At 37.1% G+C, this 17437-nt stretch overlaps 1 protein-coding gene across 1 annotated transcript in view; it reads right to left on the bottom strand.

The window, feature by feature from the left end:
* LOC139712762 (coronin-6-like) overlaps window positions 1-17437 on the bottom strand; it is a 71452-nt gene that overhangs the window by 20592 nt on the left and 33423 nt on the right. Inside the window, exon 7 of the mRNA XM_071624555.1 lies at window positions 15550-15861. Within this exon, the coding sequence (XP_071480656.1) occupies window positions 15550-15861 (312 nt within the window). The remainder of the gene's footprint in view (window positions 1-15549; window positions 15862-17437) is intronic.

The raw sequence follows: 17437 nt of genomic DNA, 5'->3' as shown, positions 1-17437 counted from the left end.
CTCCACATCACAATAGGGCAACGAGTAAGTTCAGATTGTCTTTATTCACTTACTGTTGTCATATCACTACCCTGACTCAATTTTGGCTAGTCCGCAAAAAATTGACTAAGCAAACATTATACGACATACAATGTATTAGTATGCCTTAGTAATAGTATCGTCCAGCTTGTGTACCAGCAGCACGATTATAAAGATTCTCGAGTACTACGTATAATATACTGAGCTACTGTACGCGATGTACGTGTTTGTTGATTTACAGATCAGCAGTTGCGATCTTAACAAATTTAATTTGTAGAGGGAGACAAAGTGAAGAAACTCGCATCTGAACCTTCACCCCTCTGAATAATATCTTTCTTTCAATGCAAAATGTTTTGGGTATATTCAGTTATTGTTTACTATAAAACATAGTCATGTGTTATTTACAGGCTTTTTCATGTTATTTATTGGATTCTATACATCTTAACTATTCCAGTTTCTTTCCCCCTGACTGATATCACAAAGTCTGCCATAACGATGTTCGCTAAACAGTTTACGTTCCATACGAAGAAATCATGTCTTTTAAACGAGGAAAAAACAAAAACAAAACAAAAAACAAAAACGAACGAATGTTGATAGCCAAATAACTTCACAGTTCGTAGGTGAAGTTCCTTCAAATTTTCCAAAGTAATACGTACTTTTGAGCGTGAAATTGTCAGGATTTTGCTGTCTAACCGGGTAGTGGCTGCATCACATACTCGTAGTGAATTTGTGTGGGCATACGAGGCCTTTCGTATATTTCTGTGAGTAACCAATCCCTTCCTGTACAATTTGTAGTTCAGTAAACAGTTAGAATACTCAATTAAGTACACAATAATAAACTGTTCGATATTTCTACTAACGGTCAAAAGAAAGACTAATTAGAATCATGATCTTTGCGATGACAACTCATGAGCTAGTTCTTCGATCGATATTTCCAGGCTATTGACACGCGGTTTATTCCAGTGCGCGCATTCTTTCGTCTGGCACCTTCGGTCTGGCACCTGGTTTTGTGGAAATTTTCCACAAGGAGGGGAGAAGGGTGGGGTGTCAAGTTTCTCGTAAATGCCAGAGAGTGCCTACACAATCTCTTTGCTTCAGTTACTGTTGTGTTTTTCCCCTTTGCTGGTAATGAACTTCTAGATTTAACTTTACGAAGGTTGCGAGCACGTGGTTCTTTTTGTTGTGAGGTGTATGTATTTTTTTTTTTTTTTTTTGCATCATTCATGGGCCGGAAGGGAAAGAAGTACTCTAGTATGTTCTGCAAGCTGTCTTTTACACTCGCATTAGTATAACTTATCATCACCATCACTCAGATCACTCACCCTTTTTCTATAAACATTCAGAAACATGACCCACATCATCATCAAAGATTATTCCTCCCGTCTATATTTCTTTTCTGAATTATCCCCCACTACTCGCTTTAATGATTAACAAAAAATCGTAACTGTTCGTTACTTTGAAAGTTTGCAATTTCCGAAGTCTCGTTATTCGAAAAAAAAATAAAAGCAACAACAAAACTGTGTTGCTGATTTGAAGATTCGTCAATTCAAAAACGAAGGAAGGTTTGGTTTTCTAAATGCTGTTAATCCGAAAACAAAACAAATTTTTGACCACATTATTCGTTTTCAGATTAACGAACCGTATTTCCCATTTTCAGATTAACGAACCTTCGGAATGTCACAAAATGTTCGGATTAACAAACCCTAGTACACTTTCAGATTACTATAGTAACAAACATGGAATTTGCGATTTTCGGATACGGAAGAACGAACCATCGGAATATAAGTACACCTAGTATCATCTCATATACCTGACTCTTTTTGGAATAATAACCACCACGCAAAGAAATTAACAATGTCAAACTGAGAAACTGATTTCTTGCCTCAAAATTTTCCCTGATGCCGTCTATATATTTCTTTTCTGAATTACCCTTCCCCCTCCACTGCTCGACTGAAAAACAAACAACAAAACAAAACATAAAGTTACAGTTCTTTACTTAAAGTTCGTTATTCCGAAGGCTAAGATTCGGAGGAACGAACCAACGGAATAAGTACGTGACTCTTTCCTGAATACAAACATCACGCAAAAAAAAAATTAACGATATCAAACTGAGAATTTCACTTACTTGTATTCCTTGCCTCAAGATTTTCACTCCCTTCTATATTTATTTTCTGAATTACCCCCCCCCCATCCCCTAATCGACTGAAAAAAATAAAAAAAAATAAACGTAGTTACAGTCATTCCGAAGGCTCGTAAATTCCAAATTGACGAACAAGGGGGAAAAAAAAAGTTTCGTTTTTTGAAGAATCGTCGACTCGAAAACAAAACGGGGGTCGATATTAAATCGTTGTTAAATTCAAAAGATAAATGAGTAAATAAACAAATAGATAGATAGATAGATACATACATACATACATAATAAATAAATAAATAAATTTTCGTGCCGGATTAAGAGTGTTCAGACTAAGGCGCCTTCGGAATAATCCCACACACTAGTTACTTAAAAGTTGATGCCTATTTAGGTGGTCAAAACTTACGTTTGAAATGAGAAAGTGGGAGCATTTGCAGACATTTAAAACATCCGACATAACGTTTTAGCACAATAAAGAGCCGAAAGTTACCGTTATTCATTTCCGATTGTAAGAGCAATCATGCAACATTTACTAGTATTTTAGCACCTTACGGAGCCGAATGTTACCGTTAATCATTTTCAAATGTAAAAGCAAACTACCGACATTCATTTTAGCATCTTAGGGAACTGAATGTTATCCTTATTCATTTCCGAACGTGAAAGCAAACATCCGCTATCTATTTTAGCATCTAACTGAGCCGATTGATACAGTTAATCATTTCCAAATGTAAAAGCAACAATCTCTTATTATTTTAGCATCGTACGGAGCAGAATATTACTGATATTCATTTCAAAATTTAAAAGCAAACATCCGACATTTATTTCATTATCATACGGAGCCGAATGTTATATGCTGCTGTCCACTTCCGAAAGTGAAATGAATCATCTGACAATATTATTTTAGCATCGTACGGAGCCGAAAAGTACACTGTAAAAAATGCGACATGCGACATGTTTATGAACTAAACACAGCGTTAAAAATCTAAACACTTTGTTTAACATCTAAACACCCGGTGTGTATAGCACGTGTAAAGTATTGAGAGTTAAAGTGTTTAGCTTGGAGTGTTTAGTTGGAGTGTTTATTCTGGTCACGCTATGTTAATCTCAATATGTCCATATATATATATGGAGAAGTGTTGGAAATGGCGTGTGAATTGCAATTTCGTAGTTTCCTTTTATCAGGAGAAAGTGGAAACTGTTACGACATCAAGATGCACTATGAAATAATTCATGTTTTAGGCCTTTCATGGAAATGCCTAATCAATAAGGAAAAAGGATAACCTAAAAATATGTAATACAACTGTAATAAATTTAAATTTTTGTTTCGCATGTACAGTTCTATATTTTAACTGCTAGAAAAAAATGGGAGTTGCCTTTGTTAATGATTTCGTTCATGGTTTAGGGCATTACCCAAATGTTTGTTGGTTTTAGGCCTAAACACTTCTACTGTCAGGGTAAACAGACGCGTTTACATTTAGAACGCCTCGTAAACACGTTCTAAACACCGCACATGTTTAACATAAACACTGTGATACTCGTACTCTACAAGTCAGCAGCGCATGATTGTGACATGCCGCGGCCACAACGCACGCAGTGGTGCCCTGTGCGTGCGCTTCTAGCGCACACTCGTGCTATGCATAAATTATGACCATAATCAATGCACAATTGGCGGGAAAGGAGATGTGCGCGTACGTACCTGTACGGATGGATCTGTCTGATTGGCTGGCTGGTGCTGCCCTAGCAGCGTGTGATGTGCGTAGGCCTACAATACGTGCGCATTCGTTCTAGGCTTGGTATACCGTCCACTACGTATACACTAGTCACTGTACAATACGACTCGATCGACTGCATGCACTGACTGTTGTACCATGGTGCATAAAGGAGCGGATCTAGCTATAAAAGATGGCGTCGAAGCGATAAAGTTCTAGCCTGGCCGGTCTGCATGAAAGCGGTAAGTCTGCTAAGTCTGCTAAGTCGGTGAATAACAAGATTTATTGCAAAATTGCCCTCGTTTAATGTAAAACTGTAGTAGGCGTAGAAATAGGCTACGCCCAAAAAGATTTTGCTCGTTTGTTTTAGTTTTCTATTTCTAAATCTAACGTTAGAACGGGGAACGCTCTAACTGTAACGTGTTAGTGTTGTTAACGTTACAATCAATACAATAGGCCTACACTCTACAGATTACCGGTACCGTAGTTGTGGGTAAACTCGGCCAAGCGGGCAAACTCACTGTACCTGGTATCTTTAATTTTACGAGGTTATGAAGTATCTTTCATGTGAATGACGATGAGTTAGTGACTAGACTCTATATTTTGTGTGAAATTCAGTTTTATTCCCTGTAAATTCTTCATAACTCAACAGGTGGTGAATATTGAATGTAGAGCCCATTAGGATGTGTTGGAAAGGGATGCCGATGGCACCAAAGTGGATGACGATGATGTCCTGACGACTGTATAAATTCTGCAAGGCATTACCTCTGCTGGCAGACAACGAGTAAATCAACTGGGGATAGTACATCACTGTATAGAGCTACTATAGTGGGGTAGCTTAGTGAAATTATCGTGACACGGCGGACAAAAGCATGATTTTTTCACCAAAGGTACTTCATGATGTACCTTCTCAAAAAATAGGGTGCTCCAAAAATATTGATGCTGGGAAGGAGGTCAGAGGTCAAAGGTCAATGACCTTTATTTGTGAAATAGGTTTTTTGGCTATTTCTCAGGTCAGGAATATCCAATCTGGATAAAACTTGGCAGGAAGAATATTGAGAACAAGTAAAATATTTTGATTGAATTTGGAGTGAATTTTCCAAAGGTCAAAGGTCAAAGGTCAATGAACTTTTTCTAAAAATCATGTTTTTGTTTATTTCTCCAGGTAGGAAGATTCAATTTTCACAAAATTTGATATGAACGTTATATAGAAGGTACCAAGAGTATAAAGCAGGGGTCAAATATAATTGTTGATTTGTATGTTGCCATGGCAACCCAAAACTAGGATTTTTAGTTGAAGTTAGTTATACTATATAGGAGGCTATTTTTCAATTTGGAAGAGATTCCATTTGAATAGGTACAACTGATCGACGGGATGTATAGAGGTTTGAAATACTTTTGATTAGTGTTCAGTGGTACGTTGCCATGGCAACTACATATATAGATTTTGGTTAAACTTAAAGGAGACTTTAGAACGTCCATGAATTTGAAGAGATTTCCATCAGGGTTGGTATAATTGATCAACAAAAAGTCGCCAGACAAAGATTTTTCACCTTCATAGCATGTGGGTTGAGTGAATGCAGCAACAATAGTAGAACACATCAAAGAGAGTTTTAAGGAAAATTGGACAATCCGTTCTAAAGTTATGAATTTTTGAAGTTTCTGCTCAGTCGAGGCTGGATGAGAAGACTACTGTACCTTGTAACGTCACATGTGTACAACGATATAAAGAATGAATAAAGAAAATTCAACATGTTTTCACTTACAAAAGGATACTCGACTTCTCTTTCAGAAGGCAGGGGGAATAATATTACCCTTAACATACGTCAGTAGCAAGTCAAAGAAATGTGAACTTTACTCAAAAAGTATGGTTTTGTGAAATTCTCTTTTTATTTTCCTTACAATGTGCGCATGTGACATCATACACTGTGGTAGTCTTTTCATCCAGCCGCGACTGTGCAGACATTCTAAAAAATCATAACTTTTGAACGGATTGTACGATTTTTCCAAGCTTTCTGTGATGTGTCCTACTAATATTGTTGTATTCACTCAATCCACGTGCGCATGAAGGTGGACTTGTCCTTGAAGGACAGCTTCTGAAAGAGCAGACTCTAAGTTTTAAAATGATGTATCACTCAATTCAAATGGATTCCCCTAACCTATCTGAATAATAATACCGGTACTGGAAAGAAAGCACACACTCTGGATAAGTATGAACTAAGAAAAGAGGCTGCATTGTCTATTTTAGCGTTTAATCTTTACGAAGCTGTCTCATGTCATTATGTTCGTCTTTTCTTCCCCCCTCAAATTTTCATTTGAGTTATTCATTATTAATTTTTGATGATAAGAACGATGCCACAAGGCATTGTTTCGTAAAAATGCTTCAACTGCTCCTTCAGGTCCAAAATCTACATCAATATACGTAATTTTCCTGATCTCCTCAACATTTTTCCAAAAACAAAGCATACACCTTTTATGCATTGAGTCCTCCTTTTTGTGGACAATTAAAGGCAAAAACCCAGAATTAGTGCTTGAAAATAATATTATTCTTAAGTGTGAGTTACGGATATAAAGAACCTCTGTTAAAAAAAATGAATCTGTATAAACATCAATGTTAAGTATTGTTAATAACACAAAATGTGTACAATATTTTTATAATAAAATGTTTCCAGACTAAACCGTCCGAAATTTATACTTTAATGAGAAAAATACTGATATCTCCTTATATGTTTGCTTTGATTGCAAAAACTGTATGGTAGGATGTCTTGTGATACAACAGGGGGGCATTTCATGAAGCAGTTTGGTCGGATATTTTTCTGACAAACTGTTACAAGCTACAGAAATCCTTGCATCTGATTGGCAGAGAGCAAATTTGTCTGACAACTCGTCGGACAAAATGCTTCATGAAATGCCCCCAGACCTACACATATTATGCATCAAATGTGATATCCTGAAAAAATTTTTCAAGTCACTCTCCCAAAAGTATACATAGGACCTTTAAGTTTTTCTTGTGTTTGTTCCTGGCAGAGTACTAGTACACAAACTCTCCAATCCATGGTGACCTAACGGGAATTAAGGAAATTAAAATGAATATACTGAAAACCAAAACTACGGATACCGATAACTTACTTCATTATTCTCTCCCCACCCCATCCCACCCCTTCTTTTTGGTTTCTTGATATATACAAGTAGATCTAGCTGACTTTGATAATTGTCATTATGTAACATCATCTTCAATTGACAAGGCGATAAAACTTAACAATCATATATGCTGCTGGACTATTAGGGGTTAGTTGAACTATTGTTCTCTTTAATGTACCATACTTTTTCCTCCTATCAATCACATGTATTTTGGGTGGAATGTACATTGTACTTTGACACAAAGCATCATAGAATCAACCGCCTTTGGGGTTGGGAATTTTGTCATATTATATTGTGATTTAGATTCTGCTCTATGCCGATTTTGTTTTATTTTTATCAACTTTGTAAACTTCCCCATAGACTTTGTTCACAAGCCAACTACATCCCACCCCCTTTGGATAATGTGAACCAATCAAACATTGCTTTTACTTTTGAATAACATGTCTATACATAGCTATCACACCAAAAATATTCAAACCGCTTTAAGTCTTTATGAGTGAAATTACAAATATAAATATATATTTAAAGATATTCAAATTGTCTAAATTCAACTTCATCTGTGAAAACAAACTTTTACCCTTTTTGAACATTTGAATAACCCCCATAAGAAATAAGAAACATATAGAGAGGGGAAGTGCGGACTATAGAAATTGCTTGCGGGAACCGGTAATCCCTGCGCTAATATGGAATTCACACAATCTTGGAGGAAACGGGTTAAATTTGTTTGGAAATATGTAGGGCAATACCCAAAACCTTCAGTTCTCAATGGAATATGCAGCTCTTCTACTGGTAAAGTAGTGGTACTGGGAGAAAAAATGAGCTGTGACATACGTCCTACACCTGGTTCAGTCATTGCCCAAGATTTAAAGTATCTGAGCCAGAGTCACACTTCACTCTTCGCCATTTCTCTACAGGAGGTAGACAGTACTAAAAAAATCCTTTACCAGAAATAATATCAAATCATTTAATGAAAAGGTGCTTAAGAAAACTGGACTGTTCCAACACACCTCCCTCAGGTCTGCAACACAGACTAAACCACCTGTTGCTATAGGAAAACCAGTAAAAACGGTGTATTATTGTAAACATGCACATAATATGTCGTATTGAGGGTCTGAATTTTAAGACTAGCAACCATGTACATTGCATTGCATTGTACAGAAACCTGGCGAACGCCCTGTGTATAGTCTATAAATTCAGACATTATTGTTATGTACAAATTAAGGGTATTTTCTCATTTTTTCTGTTGGCGGATTTCTTGGAGCACCCCCTAATTTTGATCCTCATATATATACAAATGTCTGAGGAAAAAATGACACTTTTGTCCGGCGTGTCACGATTATCAGTATATTTGTCACTAAGCCACCCCACTACTACCCATGTGGAAAGTGGAAATCAAGTAAGTAGTCTACTCAAAATTGCAGAGCCAAATCAATGAATATTAATTGTACTTAAAGGGCATGTAAATGAGTTTCTATAAAATGCAGATTTTAGATGCTTTAAGTTCTTCTGTTTGTTTGTTTGGTTTTTTTTTTTTTGGGGGGGGGGGGGGAATTACCTATATACTCCTGACTCCTGAATCCAATCCATTAGCTAAAATGAATATGGAAAATTGATTTATTGCAAATATTGTTGAAAGTGTAAATTACAGATGTGAAAATCTTCACCAAAGAGACAAAGGATACAGTAATGGTCGTAACTCTGCTTGATAATGATGATGAATAAGAAAGAAGCAACAGTAACAACAAAAAGACTTGAATTATTTCCAGAAAATTCAGCAAAGTAAGTAAAAACTGACGCAAGACACTAAGTGCTAATGTGATGAAGGGATTCTGTCATTCCCTTTAATTTGAAGTTGCTTATGGATTCAGTCAACTTCTTTGCTATCCATTCATTTTCAGAATCTATGGAAGCAGTTAAGTCCATTGTATTGCAAATCCACCTGATTTGTTTTCCTTGTGTAATCATTTCTTTTTACCAGCACCAGTACGTCATGGAAGAATTGATCAGGGATCACGCCAAACCTGTCTGGATTAGACTGAAAGATGCATGCGCTTACTTCTATACAACCTGTCTAAAAGTGCAAACATCTGAGGATTACAAGGACATCGCAAGATATACTGATATACAGTATATCTATAGGCCTACATGCCATATGAAGGAAATGAACCATGGATAATTTTGAATGTTAATAATCTTTTTCCCGCTAGCCATGTGATGTCTCACATCGTCATGATGCACTACAGACCTATTAGGAGGCATCCCACCTGTTAGAGCAACCTTTCTATTGTTTTTTTTTTCTTCACTGACAGTGTGCATCTAAACCTGTATACTAGAATAAAGTAAATCATATGGGGGATGATAGGGTTTTGTATGCGATGGGGCTTCAGTTCTCCGTGTGTGTGTAAATGCGTGTGTGTATTACATAATGACGAACCTCTAAAGAAATATGAAGGTAGGGGGGCTATATAATTCGAAGATGAATTCAATGCTTTTTTGATGAAAATTGGTTTTGAAATGGCAGAGATATCCAAAACAAAGCGATTCTATTGTCCTCTGTGCTTACGATAATGGTCACCTGCATTCTTATTGCTCATAGATATGTGTAATTGTCTTTTTTTAACAGCTGGTACGTAAAATTGTAATTTTATCTAATATGTAAAGACACTCTCTCGAAATCGTTTTGCACTATTAAGAAAAACAGTTTTATTCACTTCATTTTATTCATTAACCAATGTCCTTGTAATTCACTGTTAAGATATTACTCAAGAACTTTGTTCGATTGGCTTTCTGTTATATTCTTGTGCAAAAAGGAATATAGAAATCAAAACAAATCAAATCAAAATATCAGCCATTTCATTTTTTTCCCCTCAGGTGCTTCCAATACAATCAGCAGATATTGGACGCAAATAAGAGGCCAGTAGTTGCATTTGTTTGGAATTCTTTGCAATTTTCTTGTAGACCTGATAGGAAATGCAGTACTCGGTAGTTAATATTTTCTTTCTGAGATATTCTTGAAATCGGTCACATGGAGAGAGGTATTAGAAATGTAGTACAACATGTGTGGAGAATAGGGAGGAGTCTTGCAACTGACTGACAACTTGACAAGGGAGGAGTCTTGCTGATCACATCGCGTGTTCATGACAGCCTTGCATACCCTCCCGCCTCCAGTTGCAATGCATTATTTTTTCTTTGTTCATATCCTCTTGTCTTTACCAAAAATTCTGCTGTGTCGAGATTGGAAGTAGCCCTCCATACCATGATTATGTGGAGTATGATGAGACTGATTAGACTCTAATAGACTATTCATGTATACCCATTGAGTTTGACTTCTTTCTCCAAGGTTCTAGCAAGGTAGAAGTTTTTTTCTCACTCACCCCTTGATATCCACTAACATTCTGATATTTCTCTCAAAATAGCAAAAGTGAAAAATCCATACAGTACTGTTAGCCTACATGTACTTTCAGTGATCGTCGCAGTGAAAAGAACAATATGATGTAGTAATTTAAGTTCCATTATTGGTACTGATCAGGGAGTGCAGATGTTCACCACAGGCTAAATACAGTGAAAACATTTTTTTTTTTTTTTTTTTTTTTTTGGGGGGGGGGGGGGGGGGGGGGGGGGTCTCTTTATGATGGAGTGCATCATCTACACTCCCTGATCAGTACCAATACGACCATAGTGTTGTGCATAGTATAATTTGCCGTGAGCCTAATCTGGTTCGGGTACACCCCAAAGCACTTTGCCAATAATTTATGCAATCTTTAAGGTCGGCATGTATTTGTTCACAGACTGCAGTTATGTTCCTGGAGGTGTTACATTCATGTCAAGCTTCCGAAGCGTCGAGTTGCAATTCACAATCAACAAGTTTATTAGTTTGTTTTACAATACTAAGAATTAGTTCTGAATACAGTAGAAAGGTGGCAATTCTTCAAAGTAGGCCAAGAATTACATGTGACTGAAAAGCAATTGTTAAATGCAATATTTTTTTTTCTCCAAAATGAGTTGTGTGCTATTTCCTGCATATACAAATTTTACTGTGTGTATAGGAGAGAATTTCATTTACGTCTTCGTGTACAGGCCAGTGACTCCCAGGTATCTTGCATTTAACTCAGTATGGTGTCGTATAGCAAAACATGACAATATCTAAAGGGGAAATCCAGTCCAAATACATGTTAGTCTGATAAGAAAGTGAAATATCAAGAGTTCATTGGTAAAATTTTGATCGAAATCGGATGTAAAATAAGGAAGTTATGACATTTTGAAGTTTCGCTAATTTTTGAGGAAACAGTTCTTGAATGGTTGATATGAATATGCAAATGGCAACGTGGGCATGTCATTCCCTCACAACTTACTTAATTTCAAGTTTATGAAAAATTGTGAGGTTATGGCATGGTCAACTCACTCATTTGCATATTCATATCCACTTTTAACTGCTTTGCAGAAATTAGCAAAACTTCAAAATTTTATAACTTATTTTTCATCCGATTTCATTCAAATTTTTACTGTTAAATTTGTAAGATTTTACTCTTTTTTATCAGACTATCTTATTTATTGGACTCGATTTCCCCTTTAAAGGATTTTAACTTATTATTCATTAGATATTGCCCAAGTTTGACTGATGTTTTGATAACTTGCATTCAGAGAATTGCCTTTGCCTCTTGTAGCCAAAATGGTTGTGAAAGCTAACCCAGGTCTTCCCTGGTATTATGCGATGTAAGTGTGCTGATGATTTGGTACATATGGGTAAATTCTATATAATGTTATGCGTTTATCCCATTCCATGCAAAAAAAAAAAAGTGGAAACAATCCACTGTACACTAATAAATACATGGGAATTAACATGCATGCTGATATGTCTCATTTAAACACGTAGAAATTAGCATCTATGAATGTATGATGTGTAAACATGTCTCGTATAAACACGTGGAAATTACCATGTATGATGTGTAAACATGTCTCATATAAACACTCAGCATGTATAAGGTGTAAACATGTATCATATAAACACTGAGAAATTGCGATGTTTAATATGTAAACATGTCACATGTTTAGTGTATGCAATTTTGTGATCGATCTAAAAATCAGACATGTGTTCTGAGAATAAACACTAAAATGGCAAATAAACATGTCGCAGTGTTTTTAATCTGTCACAGCGAATAAACATGTCGCAGTGTTTACAAAGTAAACAGTGCGTCATGTTTATTTTTTGGTTCAGTGTTTAGATCTTAAACATTGTGTGTGATTATGTGACTGTGCGGTGTTTAGTATTTAAACACTGTGAGTGATTATGGTGTAAACGTTTGGTGTTTAGGCTATAAACAGAGCAGGTGTTTAGTTTTTAAACATCAGAACCGTTTAAAACATAAACATGTGTGTGTGATAAACACCTAGGGTGTGCTGAAAATAAACACAGCATGTGTTTAGTTTCTAAACATGTTTAATATATAAACGCGTCGCAGTGTTTTTAAACTGTCACAGAAAAGTGTTTAGTTAGGTGTTTAGAAACTAAACAAATTTTTTACAGTGTAGGGCCTACTGTTGTTCATTTTTAACGTCAAGGCAGATATCAGACATTTACTTTCCCATCAAACGCAGCTGAATGTTACTGTTATTCATTTCGAGATGTAAAAGCAAATATCCAACATTTATTTTAGCATCGTATGGAGCAGAATGTTACTTCTATTCACTTCCGAACGTAAAAGCAATCATCTGACATTTATTTCAGCATCTTCCGGAGCCGAATGTCATTGCTATTTACTTTCGAAAGTATAAGCAAACATCCGACATACATTTGATCATAGTGCGGAATTGAATATTATTGTTATTCATTTCCGAACGTCAAAGGGATCATTCGACATTTATTTTAGCATCTTCCGGAGCTGAATGTTATTGATATTTGTTTTCGAACATTAAAGCAAACATCCGGCATTTATTTCACCATCACACGGCGTTGAATATTATTGGTATTCATTTCCAAACGTCAAAGGGATCATTCAGCATTTACTTTAGCATCTTCCAGAGCTGAATGTTATCGCTAATTTACTTTCGAACGTTAAATTAAACATCCAGCATTTATAGCATCTTCCGGAGCTGAATATTATTGCTATTTACTTTCAAACATAAAAGCAAACATCAGACAGTTATTTCATCATCGTATACGGAGTTGAATATAATTGTTATTCATTTCCGAACGTCAAAGCAAACATCAAACATCAATTTTAATGAATCAATGTTACTGTTATTCATTTCGAAATTTAAAAAGCAGACATCCGACAATTATTTTAGCATCGTATGGAGCAGAATATTACTGCTATTCGCTTCCGAACGTACAAGCAATCATGTGATAGTTATTTTAGCATCTTCTGGAGCCAAATGTTGCTATTTACTTTCGAAAGTAAAAGCAAACATGCGGCGCTTATTTATTATCATCGTACGGAGTTGAATATTATTGTTAATCATTTCCGAAAGTCAAAGCAAACATTCGACATTTATTTCAGCATCTTCCGGAGCCAAATTTTATCCTTATGCATTTCCGATCGCAAAATCAAATATCTGACATCAATTTTAGCACCGTATGGAGCTGAATCTTACCGTTATTCATTTCCTAAAGTATAAACAAACATCCGACATTTATTTTAGTATCATACGAAATTACCATTATTCATTTCCAAAATTAAAATGAAACACCTGACATTAATTTCAGCATATTGCGGAGCCGATTGTTGCCGCTGTTCATTTCCAAAAGTAAAGGCAAACATTCTGACTTTTTCCTACGGGAGAAATAGGACGACTTCGTAATACACTGTATTTAGTTCTTGAGTCACTTGACAGATAAAAAAAGATCTCACCTCATGCATGCAAAATTTTACATGTATGGAGCTGCCTAATTAAGGCATACATTCGCGTATGAGTGTAGACCTACATGTGTTTTCATAAACCCTCTTCGATCGCTACTTTCAAAGTGTTCCCCGTTCAGTGAGATCACACCCCATAATTACGTTTTCTTTTCAACATCTTATAGCCAAACGAAACGCAAATCAACTCATAACCAATGTTGAGACAAAGGAAAGCGTCGGAACACGACGCTCATCGTCGGGCTATCACGAGCATCATTTGTAATCTGGAGAGGTGCGTCTGGACACGTCGCTCGCTATTCAATTTGAGCACTGGCTGTGACCATTCAGAAATCTCGCTACATCTCAAGCGCCATGTCCCGAAACGTCGGCACTATTAAAACGAACACTTGCGTGAGCGGAGGTCACGCAACATAGAAATAATCAACAGCTTTTTTCGAGGGTGTCGGCAAGTGTCAGCAAGCGTCGGCAAGCGTCGCGGTATCATCAAAATGATGGCGCGTACTGCTTTGACCGACGCTTAGCGACGGAGTAAAAACATACTGCGACGCACTTCATTGTTCTCGCAATATGTCCCCGTCGCTGAGTGTCGCTCTCCGTCGCTCGCAGTCCCTAGTTTACCAGATGCGCCTAAGTGGAGCCTGTTTCGGGACTACAGTGGGCAAACGCGACGCAATGACTGCTAGAGACGTTGCTCTGGGCAAACAGGACAGCGACGCTCTGAGCGTCAGGCCTGGGATGGGCCCTGGGACTCTGTATCAGTTGTCATTTCTATTTCAGACTGAAGTTTCTGGGAGATTAAAGCAGTGAAAATGGGAAGGAACAAGAGATTTTCTTTTTTTGCCAGCTCACCCACAAAGTCCCAGCAACCACATTTCCATGATTAAGTGCAGGGTTTTCTTCTCTTCTTCTTTTTTTTTTTTTATAATACAGTGCTTCTATCTATTGCTGTATAATTATATCACTGTCAAAGGTAAAACAAATTCTCTCTTTCACTTCAGCCTTTGGCTACTCATAAACAATTGCTTTTTTCCAGCTCATAAGTTTATTGATTGCGCTATCAAGATGATCCTTAAATTAGCAATACACAAAGGAAGATTAAAGTTCCTGTTTTTCTCCCTCGACTAGGCAATTATTGCTAATTTCTTTCTGATTTAGTGATAAAAACTGAAAAGTTCAACCAGTTCCATGTAATCTTCCTCTAGTGTAAGATACAGACAAGCAGCGAAAATTCAGAGGTGCCAATTTGAGATAATGATTTCTGTAAAATATAATCTTTCTTCAGTGTAAGACATGTAAAATTCAGAGGTGCCAATTTGATGAGGAAAAGATGATTTCTGAAAAATATGATCTTTCTGCTTGACCACTGTAAGTCACGTAAAATTCAGAGGTGCCAATTTGATGATGAAAAGATGATTTCTGTAAAATATAATCTTTCTTCAGTGTAAGTCATGTAAAATTCAGAGGTGCCAATTTGATGACGAAAAGATGAAAATATCTGTAGCAAAATTGGACCCACAGTCTTGATTGGCCATTAGCGAAGCATTTGGATCTTCATCTTCTGCTGGCATTCATGAGATGAGATAGGACCCATGCAGAGGAGAGGGGAGAGCTTAGAGCTTGTAAACCAAGGATTCCACTACCCCCAAGAACCAATGATAAGTGAAAAAAAAAATTAGAAGGGTGAGAGGTTTACCGTTGCTGGTGCAGGCGATGGTGCTGCCTTTGGCGTCGGGGCCTTCACGGGTGCGACGGCTGCGGGCGCTGCTGGCTTGGCCGGTTCCGCGACCTGCTGCGGCTCCTTCCGCTTGAGGCCGCCACCGGCCTTCAGACCGCCGGACTTGAGGCCGCCCGAGCCGGTGCCACTGGAGGGTGCCTTTGCAATGTAAAACTGCTCCATGTTCATTGTCTTTGGGGAGCACGCCTTACCCCCTTGCCATTCCTGTATGGAGGCTGCCGGCTCATTGCTGGCTGTGTCAGGATAGATGTCCTTATGGTACAAGTCACTCTAGAAGGACAAACAAAAATACAAAAATACAAAAATTGCCCACTGAAGGCTAAAATCTGAAGTGAGAGCACTTTGATAATAGTGGCTAAAAACTTTGGACTCATGGTCAGAAAGATCTAGTAATCAAATTTAGCCAGGTGGAAGTTCCCACAATGTCTTCTTACCAGTATCTGGCAATGCTCGGATGTATAACCTGTGGTAAGGCCCACTGGAGGATCAGTGCTTTGAATAATATGTCAAACTACTTCTTGATTGCACTGTAGTCCTTGATATAGTCACATACTCCCCAACGTTCCCCCCCCCCCCACCCACCCACCCACATGACTCCTTTCTCATTGTTGCCACTACTCAATCTGGCTGATGTAAAATGTCTTGAACTTCACTGAAAGCTTCAAAACTTGATGGATCGACCGTAATCAAGAGTGCTGCTTTAGGCAAGTTTGACACGGTTTCCGACCCGGAGACCACTAGTGGTCAATAGCACAATCAGGGTATGCAATTGTGTAACAGGGCAAAAATGAAAAAACTTGGTGAAAATGCTTTTTTTGTTGTTTGTTGTAGCTGAGTGTTCAAATTTTCATTTCATGTAAAGAAAGAGTCAAAATTTTGCATTAAACTGCGCATAAATTAGCATATAAGATTAGGGGTGTCGAATTACATTGAAATGACTAATATATTGGAAAAATTCATTAAAAAAAAAGGAGAATGTTTTTTTCATCTGATATTGCTGTTAGATATTCCTGATAAATATCCCTTTCATTCACCACCAGCACATAGCCATGACAATAAACAAGGATATTCAATAAGGGGAAAAGATTCTTTAAAAGTAGTCATATTAGGATATACCTCACTGAAAATACTGAAAAACGGCTGCACTTATTTTACTCAGCATTTGAAAAACTCAAAACTCAAAACTGGCTGAACATTTATTGGCAAACAGCGCACCATATTGTAGTGTGTCTTCAGTACTTTCAGGAAAAGCAGAAAAATAAGCTGTTTCTCCATGTATACCTGTACAGCATGGGTTAAAAGGTCACAATGTCACAAAAATAAGCCAGCATTACACTCCTACCAGGATGGGACTTCAGACCTTATAACTTTCTCCAGCTGAAAGAACCACTATTTTTTATTGCATGCAAGCAATGCCAGGAAAAAATCCATTAATTTGATACCAAACACATAGGGGTAGACTTAAAATATGGACCTCAAATCTTGATTTTACGTAAGTTGTAAAACGCTTTTTTTGACGCATTACATGGGTTTTGGGGGACTTTTTGGTAATTAATCTTTAATAATTAACAGTAAATGAGAAGAAATTAGCTATTGTCTTACCACATGTGATTACTGATGTCTTGGCATGCTGCATGCGAATTTTTAAGTCAGTTGGTGCATTTTTTTAGAAGTTACAATTTTTTAAAGTGAGAAAGTCATGATTGCATACCCTGATTGTGCTTATCACCTAGTGCATCTTCAGAAGAAAAGACTAAAAAGTTGGCAAACACACAAAAAGCAGTCAGTTGTGTTCCAATGCTCATCAACACCATTCGCAAAATCCTTTTTCCCTGAAGCCGTGAAC

The sequence above is a fragment of the Diadema antillarum genome, unplaced genomic scaffold (genome assembly GCF_040938485.1).
Source record: "Diadema antillarum isolate AM-2024a unplaced genomic scaffold, OU_Dant_1.0 seq00001851_RagTag, whole genome shotgun sequence".
Taxonomy (NCBI): domain Eukaryota; kingdom Metazoa; phylum Echinodermata; class Echinoidea; order Diadematoida; family Diadematidae; genus Diadema; species Diadema antillarum.
Note: the sequence above shows the minus strand (reverse complement) of the source record. Positions and strands in the feature narration are given on the sequence as shown.